General features: G+C 38.4%; 1 protein-coding gene across 1 annotated transcript in view; it reads left to right on the top strand.

Moving 5' to 3' along the window:
• CALCR (calcitonin receptor) overlaps window positions 1-15,689 on the top strand; it is a 59,429-nt gene that overhangs the window by 29,500 nt on the left and 14,240 nt on the right. The window contains exon 7 of the mRNA XM_047097332.1: window positions 12,764-12,917. Within this exon, the coding sequence (XP_046953288.1) occupies window positions 12,764-12,917 (154 nt within the window). The remainder of the gene's footprint in view (window positions 1-12,763; window positions 12,918-15,689) is intronic.

The following is a 15,689-nucleotide window of genomic DNA, read 5'->3' as shown; positions in this document are numbered from 1 at the left end:
TCCAAAGACAATGAAATTGAATTGCAGTTGCAGCTATAAATTCAGGAATTGAGAAGGGAGAAATTTTCCCTATTGTGATATATTTACATTTACAGGGGATAAACAAGAACTAGGAGAAGTTTGACTAGGAAAGCCCCATCTTTCCTAAGAGTAAAGTTCTTCACTGCTTAAAAAGGCAGAAAAAATATCATCCAAACACCGAGAATCAGGTCATCAATATATTAGTAAGTCACATGCAAAATTGTATATTTAAATGTTACTTTAAATGAATCATTTGAAATATTGCCTTTTTCTTGAAAGAGTGACATTCCAGAAAACATTAGATTATGGTTCTCCATAGCCAAGAAGAGTGGAGATAATAAAAGCCCAAGAATAGACCCCCCCCAAAAAAAAATTTTTAAAAGCACAAGAAATGTTTGAAAAAAAGAAGTTATTAGACATTGTCAATTACATATATCTATTGAAATTACAACTAACATAAAAAAATAACCACAGTCATAAATTAAAGTATATTTGCCAGCATTCCATTTATCTGTGATTCAGGTATATGTCTCCTTTAAAAAACAACAACAACAACAAAATATGTAATTTTTAAACCCACTTTTTCTCTTAAGCAAACTAAAAGCAGAGTTGTAGATTATTTTTTCATTCTGACCCAATTCTCAGGTCACTGAATCAGCAGTTAAGAGGCAAAAAGATTTTCCTTCCCAGTGCCCAAGGGAATATATTAAAAAGAAAGTTATTTCTTGTAAAAGGAGGCTGCATCATCCCAAATGCTGTTGCACTACTTCTAGAAGAGTTTATTTCGTTGGGGGCAAAAGCAAACAATGTTCTCACTCCTCAGTAGGGAATCCCTATGGACTTGCAGCCCCTTTCCCATCAAAGTAGCTAGTTTCTTTCCTTGGAATTTTTTTGGTTAGGCAGATTCTCTCCTGTAAAACCAAGGGTGAGAATTTCATTCCTTGACATTCTTTTTTTAAAAGTTAAACTCAAAATAACTCATGGCACAAATAAGGGCTGAATAGAGCCTCAGTTTATTGAGTGATGTGAAAATTGCCCATTGTCATTTGTGTCATCTGAGTATTTCATTTCCATAATACCTAAAATTTCATTTTCTTGTTCCATCTGCTTATTTGATGATCTTCATGTAGAGTCAGGAGGCAGAATTAAAAGCATTGTTCTTACTGCATCTAAAGGAAGCTGGCAGCGTACTTGTCATTTTCTAGGAAGAAATGTCTCTCTGAACTTTTTATCTGGGTCTGAAAGGGACAATACAGGGAGATTAGTTTTTACTGGAAATCTGGGCATTTTGCACTTCAAAAGCCAAAATAATCGAGACACATTTTCTATAGCCTCTTATATAAGCAAAGTCTGAAAAACAAAGTGGATTTCTTCTAATTCTAATTTGTTCAGGACAGTTGAGCCACCAGACTATGTCAGAACTTCATCATAGTCACAGAAAGATAGGTTTGGAATGATTGCCGAGATCTAAGGCACCAGAGACAGCTGAAACCCAGGGTGGAAACTAGAACCCTCCTACCCAGCCCAGAGGAGACTGGTGTAAGGGAGGGCATCTCCATGTGATAGAGGTGACAGGGACAGCAGAGTTTTTGAGATGAGAGATCAATGCAGGTAAAACTAGATTGGAATTATCCAGCTTAGTAGCCTGTGGAAGAAATTAGACTGGGAATGAAAAAGTATGATGCATTTGAGGGATGATGCAGAGAGCATGTTGCCAAGATGTGGTAATGAAATGAAATATCCTACTCTGGTCATTTATGCCATTTTGTTTTACTTACACATCAAACCAATAAATGATATTTTAACCAAGATTATATGGTTTCCCATATGGGTTTGAAGCATTTACTGCTAAAATGGCTATAAACATCAACCCAACCTCCAGTTTCTCTCATCTGGCCAATCTGGGTGGTTCCTCTGCACAGGAAATCAGTGACTTACAAATGGTACCTTGTGATGTGGTTTGTGTAGCAAGGCTTCATGTCAACATTTACAGCTAGTTTCCCCTGCTTTGAGAAGGTTATCATGCATTTTATGCAGAACTTCTTATAGATTTTATTCTCAAAAGCTTTTAGTTGAGATAGAACCACTCTGTTGGTTGTATGAAGGAGTTTGTACATTGAACCAACCCTGTTGGTTCATCGCTAGAATCGCTGTGCTTAGCTGGATTGCTCCAAATTGGTCTTGCTGATCTTAGAGGATCTCAAATCCTGTAGTTCTTCTACTTACTTAGAGATTATTCTGTAATGTTGAGCAATTTACTGAAACCCACTTTCCTAATGTGTAAAGTGGAGATAATGATAGCACCTTCTTCATAGAGTTGTGTGTGAGGGTTAAATGAACTGATACACTTAAAATGCTCAAAACCAGGCTGGCACATAACAACTGTCAAATGTTATCTATTATTACTTATATTATAGTTGTTACCACAGTCATGAGGCCTTAAGTACTTGTCATTTTCTAACTCTGCACCTAGTTTCATTTCTGTGTTACATAGCATAGGAGACTGGAAACACAGAGCATTTGTAAATTTTGCTTAAATCCAAAAGGACTAAGTGTAAAAGCCAAATGCAAAAAAATACTTAGAGGTTAGTAAGTCAGAAATAACCAAAAGGGTGGTGGTCTGAGAAAATAAAACTAACTCAGTCGTGGCTTGAGAACTTCTAGTGAAGAGTGACATAATATCCTCATTATATCATATAGAGAAAGACCCTTGAGCGTAGCAAGCTGTTAATTTGTTTTCCTTCATCACATTCCTAACAGGCTTTTTTTTTTTTCCATCATGTGTGTATCCTGCTTTTCTGTTTACTATGGCTTTGTTTTCTGAATACTTCCAGAACACTTCCTTTGCCAATGTGTGGGTCATCTTCCAATGTACTTATCTTAGATGGGACTTTTATCTCCAGTGCTTTTTCCCCCCTAAACACACTGAATCATGACTATAGTTCCACAGATTCAAGCTCATTTTCTCTGAAGCTTTATCAGAAATCAGCTCAGAATTGCATGACAGACTCGCATTTAATTGAAAATGTTACATCCTGAAATTCCTCTGCAGAAAGATTGTGGTACTTCCTTACAAAGTTATTTAATGCTGATTTTCTGACTGGGGGATTCTTCTCCTTCATTCAGCTAGCTTTAAAGACTGTAGAAGTTGACAGTTTTCAAGTTGATATGAGTGCCTTTTTGCTCCTCCATTTATCAACTGCACTGGCATCTTGACAAAAAGTACTGTAATTTCTCCTCATGAGGTTTTAGTATACATGTGACTCAAAGTCGGGACTTCTCCCACTGCATTGTGAGTCTCCTGGAACATAGATAATTAGGATTATCGGCACTGGAAGGCCAGCAAGTAACTAAAACAGGAGTAAGATACTGAGGAAATTACATCTATACCCTAAATCCATTCAAAGAGGGGCCCATGGAAAAACAGCATCAGGATCCCCAGATACTTGATAGAAATGCAGAATTTTGGGTCCTATGTTAGACCCTCGGAATCATAATCTCTATTAGTAGGGCCCAACAACATGCGTTTTAACAACCCCTCCCGGTGCTTTTTGATGCATGCTACAATTTGAGAAAATCACCCCCATAGGAAGATCACCACTGTATACTCTTTTATTATTTACATTTGAACTGAACCTAGTTTGGAGGGGTGCACTATAAGAGGCTTTCAGGAACTCATACCCATACCTTTTCGGCTTCAATATCAAGGAGTAGATTAGAGGGAATTTTCAAGCTTGTAAGATATATGAAGGGATAAAGAGGAAAAATTAAGCAATATTCATTTTCTTGTTCTCCATGTATCAAAATCACCCTCTCACTTCAAGAGAAGAGAGCTGGGAAAATTACCAGCTTAAACGAATGTCAGTCTTATTTGATCCATCCTCCCTGGTAGACAAACAAAACTTTGCCCACAAATTCACAGCACTGTTCACTCCAGTTCCAAATAATTCAGGGAAGATCAGGGAGATGAGCCTCCATTTCCCAAAAGTTTGTGCCCACACAAGACAGAATGATCTACAAGAGGCAGAACAAGCCAGAGATGCAGTGCCTGCTGGTGCCGTGTTGACGTACATATATATGTTGGCCAGCTCTTCCTGGAACATTCAGAGAAGAACAGAAATGTGATTTCTAGAAACCTATCAGACTCCAACAAAATTAACTAGAAGATCAGAATCCTTTTTGTTTTGGCTTTTAGATGTGGTTAGCCTATTTCTCTCCCACAAAGATTTTCTTCTCTGCATTTTTACTCATCACTCCTTCCCATCTCCTACTTCTTCTGGATGGTTTCACCCCAGTTTTCATCTGTGACCAGTTCTGGTTGTCTGTGTGGAAGTGGCTAGAACACAGACAAAGTTCTAATCCAGGGAGCCATTCACAGGAGACTGCATTGCCCCTACAGGTCTGACTCCTGTCTCCCAAGGAAGCCCCACATTGACTCTGAAAGTATAAAATCCCTCTTCCAATGGCCCTGGGCCCAATATGACATGTTTCCCTGGAGAAACCAGAAGCAGTCCTTTCCAGTATTTCCTGATCCACACATCCAAAGACACCCTCAAATGACGCAAAACATTTCTTTGGAGTAGCTCTACTGTAGCTACACAAAAAGTTCTACAGAGAAGTTGCCCTGAAAAAAGTAATCAAAAATCACCCTCATGGGAAGATACTGAGACCATGACTATTTAGAAATATCATTTAGAAATAAAAATACCTGGGTCTCCTGAGTGACTCGCTCAGTTAAGCATCTGACTTCAGCTCAGGTCCTGATGTCGCAATATGTGAGTTCGAGTCCCACATTGGGCTCTGTGCTGTTAGCATGGAGCCTGCTTTGGATCCTCTGTCCTTCTCTCTCTGCCCTTCTCCTACTCTCATTCTCTCTTTCCCTCTCTCCCTCCCTCCCTTTCTCTCTCTCTCTCTCTCTCTCAAAAATAAAAATAAATAAATAAATAAATAAATAAATAAATAAACATTTTTTAAAACAAAGAAATGAAACACCTCAGAAAAGAAAATTTGCATTCCTGTGATAGAGCAAAGTAAATGCTAGTTTGAAAAGCAGACATATTATAGGCAGGAAAAACCTCAGGTAAAAACAAGAAGGTGAAAATCTTCACTGAAACCTGAAATTTGAAGACATGAGGGGTCAGGCCAGATGTAAGCTACCTTTAAAATAAATAATTTATATCACATTCTAGAGACACATTCTCATTTCTCCCTCTAAATTTTGCACATTTGGAATGCAATTCCATGGTTGATAGGTTGGGGAAACAGAAGACATGTCTAATAGCACAAAATAATCAGTCACCTAATAAATTGATTTAAAGAATACGAAGTTTTACTTAGAGATTTACAAATTATTCTCCTTAAAATGAAAGCCTAAAGAGAGAAGCAGTATAGTGGAGTTGTATCATAGTAGGGGTGTTGGGTATTAACATTAGCCTATTAAAATAAAATTCTCAAATCATCAAATTATGCTCCAAATCCCTTAATTCATCTGTCAAGTACAACATACGTTCCTGTACAGAAATGCTTATGCACATGAAAGTTTGAGGACACTTTGGGTTGTTTTTCTGGTCATCTTTCTCTGCTGGGAACTCATTCTTTGCTTAAAAATAGCTTCCAGAATGATAAGGGACCACTTACAAAAGGGAGACAATGGCAGTGATAAATAACATCACTAATTTTCCGCTAAGCCTTTTTGGAAACTTTATAGCACTGATATTGCTTTAGAAGGAAAGAAGAGCAATAGGAAAGATGAGAAAAGTAAGTCCTTGACTCTAAAAATGTAAAATAATTTACCTTTCTTTGATTATATACCAAAACATTCACATATCTCATTCTCCCATAATATGTCTCAACACAAATCCACAACTTCAAATGATTAAGTAAGGGAAATAAAATGCTTCTCAACATCCCTCATCTCATCAGATCCAATAATCTCCCATTTTGTTTTGGTCCTATAACTGGGTAAAATAATGTTTACAATGAATGAGAAATAAACACATACTTCCAATCATATCACAGAGAATGGGAACATTTGTAAATTTTTTTACATAAAACTAAAAGCTAATTATGAAAACCCTTCTTCAATAATAATACTTTAAAACTATCCTGAAATCAGGGGTCCCTGGGTGGTTCAGTTGGTTGAGCATCCAACTTTGGCTCAGGTCATGATCTCACTGTTGGTGAGTTTGAGCCCCGAGTCGGGCTCTGTGCTAACAGCTCAGAGCCTGGAGTCTGCTTCAGATTCTGTGTCTCCCTCTCTCTCTCTGCTCCTCCCCTACTTGCGCTCTGTCTCTCAAAACATAAATAAACATTAAAAAAAATTTTTTTAAATTTTTGTAACGCTTTATTTTTTGAGAGAGAGAGTGAGACAGAGTGTGAGTGGGGGAGGGCCAGAGAGAGGGAGACACAGAATCCGAAGCAGGCTCCAGGCTCTGAGTCATCAGCACAGAGCCCGACGCGGGGCTCGAACCCACGAACCGTTAGATCATGACCTGAGATGAAGTCGGACGCTTAACAGACTGAGCCACCCAGGCGCCCTCCCAAATTTTTTTTAATAATAAAAAAATAAAAATAATAAAACTATCCTGAAATCAAAATTCTTTCTCAAAGTTGGGGGTAGACTGATGAAGTGCCCATAAAGTAGAACCTTTTTCAGTCATTTGAGAGCATGTTTTCTCTTGATTTTGTGTTTTCTAAAGAAATGCTGTTTGGAATGGTGGGGTGGGGAGAAAAGACTGAGTATATTTGACCCAGACAAAAGCCTGTTTTCTTTTAATTGAAATGATAAGGGAAGCAGCAAAAGACATACTTTTAAATAGGTCTCATAGAAAGATGGCCATTGTAGAAAAATGTTTCAATTGCATCCATGAATAGTACTTCAATGGAGAGCATCCCTCTTAATGTCACATGCAACTCAATTTAGCTGATAAATAAGTCTTGCATTTCTCCCTTATGAGAAAAACAAGTGACAATGGATTTTAATAAGCTCAAAGGCCTTGAAAAGTTCTGGATGATTTACATGTAGTATAGATAATTGAAAATTGTGAACCATTGTTAAAGAGTAACAAGCAGGTATATTACCAAAACTAAACTACCGCGTTTATAGGTGACTGTATTTTTAAATACATTATTGAAACATTATCTCAAGACTGGGAACATATTAAGATAAACTGCAAATCGTGATGAAAGGTAGCGTTTTCAGAAAGAATTCGTGTGCCCAGTTTGAAGATCTCTGTTGTACCAGGGCTAATGGGTATAAATGACAGGGAATAGTTGACCTTGGGGATGCTACCTTCTAAAAATCCCAAAACTTAGAAGAACATCACAGGTTCAGGAGGGCGCCCCACACCCCGCCAGGGATCCCACCCAGCATTGTGAGTTTTCTATTGGTATCAATAGCCTGACCCCTGCAGACATTTGCAAGAACCATAGGTCTGTTAGGAAAAAAGGACCCTGGAATTTATTTGTTAAATCTTGATTAAGCAGCTCTTGTTTGGGCACTTGAGAAATAAATTAGGAATTGAAATACTTTCAGATGAACAACATTATAAACACTATCCAAAGCCATATTCATTTAGATTTAATTAGCACCTACTGCTCACCTACTGTATAAGTATTACTGGGTTTAAATCCTGTGGGTAGAGATAGAAAAAACAGCAGAGACAAAAAGATGATCAGGCAGACACATATTTAACAGTAATTACATGTTTACTCAATATGTAATCTAAATGACCACTGAGTAAAATTTAATAAAAGATTAACCTGGTAAATTTAACCAATATAGGCCACAAATCCTTCTTATTCAGGGTTTTTTTTTTTTTTAATGTCTTTTCCTTCAAGCAAATTATCTAGAGATTGCTTATCGATTCCTCTTCCCTGGCTCAAGTAAATATAACTTTGCACCCTTCCTTCTGTGCTAAAATGAACTGATGAGAAAACATTTTTAGAAGCTTCAGGGAAATATAAATAATCATGCTTAATCACTCAAAATCACTCTGAACCTACTGCAAACGTTATTTCTACTTTAAAACACGACTTAGGAATAAACTTGCCAACTTCGACTTGACAGAGTTAATATAGAAGCTGAACCTATTCACCTGATATTCCATTTTATCAATGAAAGAGAGAAATTCCAAGTATTTTTTTTTTTTGTAAAAGAGGAGAGTTTTTGGTCACATATAAAATGTATTATGAGAATGAAGTATGCATTGGCTTGGCCCTTGCCAAAGGTTTCCAGTGGACAAAGCTTACCTTTGGCAGCCCTTCCCTGGCCCTTCAAGACACTAAGTTTCTTGGCAGTAGGATCTGTGTTTGGCAGCTGTAATCTTCCAGCCTAATGCCTTCCTCCAGCACAAGAGTAATAAGCATTTGTTATGCCACATTCCAAATCTGCACCTCCTAGTATCCTCCACCCTCCTTCCCTTTCATTTCTTCAATTCTTCTACTCTAAATTTTCTATAAATGATAGGATTAAAATGTGCAATCCTTTCCAGAGGTGTGACATTTTAATAAGGAAAACAATCGTAAGCTAAAGAAATGAAATTATGTGGCATTTCAGACATCATGAAGATGGTGGAATAAGTTCTCAGAGGCAAGATGATATTCCCTAGCTCCCTTTTAGACCTGGTAACATACCCGTAGGGGAAATGGTATCAGGAATGGTTCGTGGTAGATTTTTCAATGGCTTAAAGGTAGGATATAGGTTGTGACCCACTGTTGCTTGCATTGCTTCCATGGAGCAATAGCTGATTTCCTTTATACTTCTCAACCCAAAGCCCTTCCCCTGTCCCAGCACAATAGAACATCTCAAAAACACTGACTACCTGTTGTAAGGTTGGTCTTTTCTAAAACAACAACAAAAAATTCCAAAGCAGTTTTCATATGGAGGCATTCTTTCCCCCGTTGAATGGTTCTTAAACACACTGACACACAATATTTCCCATGCTATACATATGGGAAGAATTTTAAGTGTGTTGAAAGATAAAATTGGAGGGGCACGTGAGTGGCTCAGTGGGTTAAGCCTCTGATTCTTGGTTTCGGCTCAGGTCATGATCTCTCTGTTCATGGGACAGAGCCCTGTGGTCAGGCTCTGCACTGACAGCATGGAGCCTACTTGGGATTCTCTTTCTCTCTCTCTCTCTCTCTCTCTCTCTCTCTCTCTCTCTCTCAGAATAAATAAATAAACATAAAAAAAGAAATATACAATTGGAACAAAATCCACAATTGAGTATCTTCTATAGGATTTTGAGGCTGACTTAATTTATTAGACTAAAGAAAATTTCTGCTCTGCAATTCCAATTCCATTTTTAATCACAGTACTATAAAATATCTTCATGCTATTTGATGGGAAACATAGATTTGTCTGATGAGTATACCCAATTAAGAAAACTGTAGGATCTGTTCCCTTGATAGTGACATTATTGCTCAACAAATTTTATGTTCTATTGAATTATGAGCAGATAATGACACTAAATGGTGATAACAGTTCATCTGAAGCCAAAGCAGATACTATTGCTTTTATTTCTTAGAATGCATATCATTCACAGTAGAATTATCTCTTTGTAGTCCATATTAATGAAGAAAATAAAATAGAAAATAATTCACAAATTCCACACATTTCTGGCTTGGAACATTTGTTGTATTACTTGGGAGTGATCTAGTTATATTTGAATATAGATTATGTCTTGCAGTTTTGGAAATCATTACTCTAACCAAAATTATAGTATTGTGACCACAGCCTGAAAAAATAGCCAAAAAGCTATTTAGCTTATTTGAGCTCAGAGTGAATCTTTTAATACCTCATTCTGCTAAGCAGAAAACTATCCCAGAATGATGTGAAGCACTAACCCTCAGCAGAAGCCCTGTCTGTCTGTTGAATACCTGGTTCACCCCATCCTTGAGGGAAAGGTTGTAATCAAGTCAGAGATAATATGACTACACCTTATTCATCTTGATATTCACAGAGTTAGTATAGTTCCTGGCTCATATTAGGTGCTCTGTAAATGTTTGTGGAATGCAACAGAATGACCTTGAATATCTCAGGCACATGATTCTTCACTAGGAACTTACATTAGAAACTCCTAAAATATTTTGAAAATACAGAAGGGAGATGAGGTCTGGTTATGCATATTTTGTAAGTGTCCCCCAGGTGATACAGATAAACAACCCTAGTTATGAACCACTGACCTAAGTGGTGACCAATTTTATAAAATTTTAATAATCAACTTCATCATCTAGATATATCCAATCATGTCCATGATACATTGGGGGGGGAAATAATAGACTGGTCATTTTCAGAATTTTTGTGAACGTTTGAGCCATTTGCCCTCCAAAGAATATCTTACCCTGAACCCAAATATAATTGATCCTCATTATTGACAGATCCATATTTGCAAATTTGCCTACTTGCTAAAATTTATTTATAATTCCAAAATCCATATTCTCAGTGCTTTCATGGCCATTTACAGATATGCACGGAGTAGCAAAAAAACACTGAGTCACTTGATGTACACATTCCCAGCTGAGGTTGAACAAGGCAACACTCTGTCTTCTTATTTCATCTCTCATAGCATAAATGTCCTTTTCATGGTCTATTTAAATGCCATGTTTTTCACACTTTGTTGCTTTTGTTGGGTGATTTCACTGCTTAAAATAGCCCCCAAGCATAGTGCCAAAGTGTTGTCATATTCCTAAGTACAAGTTGGCTGTGATACACCTTACAGAAAAAATAGGTATGCTAGATGAGTTTCCCTCAGGCAGAAGTTATAGTGCTGTTGGTCATAAGTTCAATGTTAACAAATCAAGAATATATATTAAATAAGGTGTCTTTAAACAGAAACATATAAAACAAAGTTAGATATTGATTGGCTGATGAAAATATTTTGACCAGAGGCTTATAGGAACCTAACCCTGTGTTTCCCCTAGGAGCAATGGCTCAGCATTTGCTAAATCAGTTTTTGCAGCAACTTTATAGAACATAACTAGCTGTGAGTAATGAGAATTGACTGTATGTAAAACCTGAAGCCAAAGCTGCTGTGGATGACACAGAACCACATCTTTGCACAGGGCTGTCATATTCATCCTCTTCCTCTCCCTTCCTCCACAAGTGGCGGCTGGCAAAACATCTCCACTGGAATTCTTGACCCAGAAGGTATAGGGCTTTTAAATAAGAGTAGTGAGAGTCAACTGAATTTCTTATTTCAAATATATGTTTGAGTCTCGTGTGCATATAGCAAGTATTTGCGTAGCAAATACAAACTAATATAAAATTAAATAATTCTAATCAGGAAGCCATTCAGATGGGAAAAAAAAAAAAGCCAGTGCCTTCCTAAGCCAAATATTAATTACTTTTGGGTTACCTGATGTTTTGAATTCTCTGCATTACTGTTCCACTTTGGACAGAATCAGAAGTTGCTTCTATCTCTGAAAATGCAGTATTTGCCTTTTTGTGGCCCCAGCTGGCTTTTCCCTATGTTCTATGAGTCCCAAAAGGACTGAGCACATTGGATTGTCAGTAAATAAATTATTACTGCTATACATTAAATAGAAACGTGTAGTCCTAAGAAGGTTACTATAGTACTGACAGTCATGCTATGACTACCTTACTTAGTGAAAAAAGGCCCAAAATTGGTCAGATTCAAAATGCAATATGTAAAGCAGGGCATTTGGTAAAATAATAATGCAGATAATCATCTCTAATGCCCCAAGTCTTAAATGCTAAATGTTGTTGTTGCCATTGTTGTTAGAGAGAGTTAAACACCACTAAATACTCTAGGTATTTAGGTATCTAGGGTAGTGTTCCTCAACCAGGGGCATTTTCCTCTATTTGGTAATGTCTGGAGACAGTTTTGATTTCATGAATGGGTGGAGGATGCTACTGGCATCTAGTGGACAGAGGTCAGGAATACTGCTAAATACCCAAATAACGCATAACGCATAGGACAGCGCCAGCACAACCAAAAATCATCCAGTCCAGAATATCTGTGGTGCCAAGATGAAAAGCCCTATTCTAAAGGTGACTATGAAATAATTTAGGGTATTCTGTTATTCAGTTGAAGCAATGATTATTTCTCTACAGACAACACTATGCAGCTGCTCTGATTCCCCCAGAGGTATGGCTCCTACATCTGCACTGAGTACTAAATAAGATTGCTATCCTAATCTCTGTGCACCAAACGTTTGGATCTCAGTATAGAAGCTAAGCCTCCCATATGAAAACAAAATCACTCACATCAATTGGGTTCAGCATAGCTCCTGGCTCATTTTTGAGAAATGTATCACTTGGTTCTCTCCTCTGTATTGCTAACGAGACCTCACCAACAGATCAGTGAACTTTAGGAACATCACTAACAAGTTCTGGGTTATTTGCCTCACTGGCCACAGAAAAAGGGCCATAAATGCCACGTGAAAAAGCCTTGGATGCTCTCAAAAATTATAGGCCTCAGAAACATTGCAGGGAAATCAACCTCTCTAGTCTATATAAGTCACCAGAATGTAATAGGAAAAGAGCATTTTGAGGAGTAGGCTTCCATCGCCCTGGATGGCTGTTTACCTGTAATACTACTGCTCTGCACACTATCATTCTGACTTGTGGATATAGAGGGTGGCGCGTGTCCACAGATCCTTGGGGAGACGCCCTGCAGACTGCATGTTAATACTTTGGCTCATTTTCGCATTTACCCTCTGTTCACTGTCAGACCGTTGCCAGTGTCTTCCACTGACTTTCTCCATTTCTTTCTGACAGCTGAGCTGCAAGATTTTGCACTTTTTTCACCAGTACATGATGGCATGCAACTACTTCTGGATGCTCTGTGAGGGAATCTACCTGCACACACTCATCGTGGTGGCTGTGTTCACTGAGGAGCAACACCTGCGTTGGTATTATCTCTTGGGCTGGGGTATGTATTTTTTCCAGCCACCTTCCCTTCTGTCTGCATATTTACAATCTTCTTCTACTCTTGGTCTCAGAGAAGAGTCAGGGTCCTAGGTCTTGTGAGGAATGGTGGGACACAGGTGGGGGCAGGAGTTCAGTCTCCAAGAGAGCTCGGTAGAAGCCCATCAACAAGTTCATATGGACTGTGGCCAGCACAGGGGTCAGTGCAGAGAAGGAAGAGTATGATTATGTGTTTCTGTGGGAACAGACCAGCTAACAGACAGACAAACATGCTCTGATTGAGAGATATGATTAGATCCTCCCTTCAGTTTTATTTGTCACCTGTTTGTAGAGAGTCTCACATTTTGAATTCTGTATCTCCTCCATCCAGGCACCACTCCCCTTCCTCAAAAACATTCCTTCTTAGCAATCCATCAACAACTCCTCCAGTAAAAAGTCAGGTAGAAGAGCCCCACTGAACAATAGACACAAATAATTCCATGGGACTCCAAGGGGAGCCACCTGACACCACAGTGCATGGCAATGACTTTGAAAAGCCTCTGGTTCATTGCTTAAACCATGGTCACTTCTGTACATATTGACTAAGGGTGCTGAGGTCCATGAGGCTACTCTAAAATTTCTCCCCTTCACCAAGTATGCTAAGATATGACTCATTCTGGTGGAAGGAAACTGGGTAGGTAGTGAGGCAGGAAGAGGGAAAAAGCTTTGGGACAATAACTCATGCAGTGCTATCAAAAAAAGACACATCCTGTGAACCTCCCAGACCAGAGGAGGATCCTGACTGTAGAGCTAAAGGCTTACTCTTATTCTCCACTAATAGGGTGACGATGGCTGTTGGAGCAGGGGCTATGGATTGTCCTCAATTAAACCTGCCCTTTAATGCAGCATTTTGGGGGACCCCAAAAAATATTGATAAGAGAGGAAAAATTTAATGAGGAGAAAAGATAATCCAAAGGCTTTCTAACAACATGACCCTTTGTATTTAAACCCCTACTCAACAGGCATTGTCACCAATGTATGGAAATGTGTCTGGGAAGTCATATAAGTGACCTAAAATCTTCTATAATCTACACCAGGACTGGCCCTATGCAATATTTGTTTCTATAACACCCTCCCCAATAGGAGTATATGGACTTTGACAAAACACATGACCCAAAACCAATGGAATAAGTCTATAATGGTGAATTAGTAGGGCAGATATTTGGGAAGTCTCATTGTTGAGCTAATAATGCTATGACACTTTGGTTGCAAGTAACAGAGAATACAATTTTCTAATTTAAACAAAAAGAGAGAAATTATCAGAATCTAGAGTACCTCATGGAAGTCAAGATCTGAAACACAGCTCAGCTACTGAACGAACTATACACTGAGACCAGAAGACCAGGAACACTCTCCCTCTCTTTTGTCTCTTTTTTTCTAAGTATATGTTTTAACACTTCTCTTTGTCTACAGAACATAGACATAGATGTCTATAGGGTCTCTGCTCCCCCAGTCCTCGTGGTAAACACAAGCCACCCCAAATTTTCCCGAGCTCGCATTTTTCTGTTCCAGGTACACAGAAACACTAGATAGATGTTCGTCTCTAAGTCCCAATTGTGAATAGCAGGACAAGAAAATCTGATTGGTTCAGCTGAAGTTAGGGGGCCAGCCATGGTTCAATAAACCATGGTCAAAGACTTTGAAAGGGATATTAATCACATAGTGCAGACATGTCTGGGGATGGTGACCCATCCAGAAAAAATGGGAGAGGGGTTTTTTTGAACTAGAAAGCCCATATAGAATACACCCCAAACCACCTCATCCTGTGGGCTACTCCTTCATGCTCCCCTCATTCTGTGACTTACAAAATCCAGAAAGATTAGAAAGAAAGTTTGTGACTATCCTGCCAGTCCCACATCAAGTGCTAGGTTCTCTTACTCTTCCTTGTCCTCAAAACGGGTCAGAATACAAAGGTCAAAATAGCCTTTTATTATGTTTTTCTTTTAGCTGTGTCCTTCCACAGAAGGCTGATCTTACCTTTCCCTGACCTTCTCAGCCTCACACATACCTTGTCAGAGATTTCTAGTCCTCCAAAGATGATCATACCAGGAATCAACTGGATACAGTTTAATGCCCCGAGAAGAAATTCTGATCATCACAATAATAATGATTGGTGCTGGTCAGATAGATGCCTTCCAACCGAAGACCTGAAAATAACATCACACTCCCAGCCTACCACACACACACACACACACACACACACACACACACACACACACCATTTCTGTCTGATGTATTTTACTTATTTCCAATGACATAAAATTTATGGCATATTTCTTGTACTGGTTTTGACTATTCAAAAACATCTATCTGCCATACTCAGAAAATTTTCCATGGAAGCAAAAGGCTATAAATTTATTCTTGCCCGTGACATTCAGCAGAGATGAGGGCACCCTGGAAGGAACAATTTATAACTACTCTTTCCATACTGATGCATTGTGAATTAGTTATAAAACTTTTGACATCATCAGAGACAGCTTGATGAAGACATCTGCTTAACACGCATAAACAATTCAAGGGGAAAAAGGAACAAGCTGTTCAGCTGTATCAAAAAGAAAGGAATAAATATAAGTAAAATGTTTATGGAATACCTTAACCTTTCTTAATCAGAAAATACTTAAAACTTTATCAGAATGATTGAAGTGGAATCCTAAGGAACATTGCACTCAGTAAGGTAAGCATAGAATCATCAATTTAAAAGCATGAGGATTTGCACTTCCCCATAGATAGATGTTTG

The sequence above is a fragment of the Lynx rufus genome, unplaced genomic scaffold, assembly GCF_022079265.1.
Source record: "Lynx rufus isolate CCGP_SWC_20201006 ecotype Redwood Valley unplaced genomic scaffold, mLynRuf1.p SCAF_4, whole genome shotgun sequence".
NCBI lineage: Eukaryota > Metazoa > Chordata > Mammalia > Carnivora > Felidae > Lynx > Lynx rufus.
The sequence above is the reverse complement of the archived record's forward strand: the minus strand, read 5'-3'. Positions and strand labels throughout refer to the sequence as shown.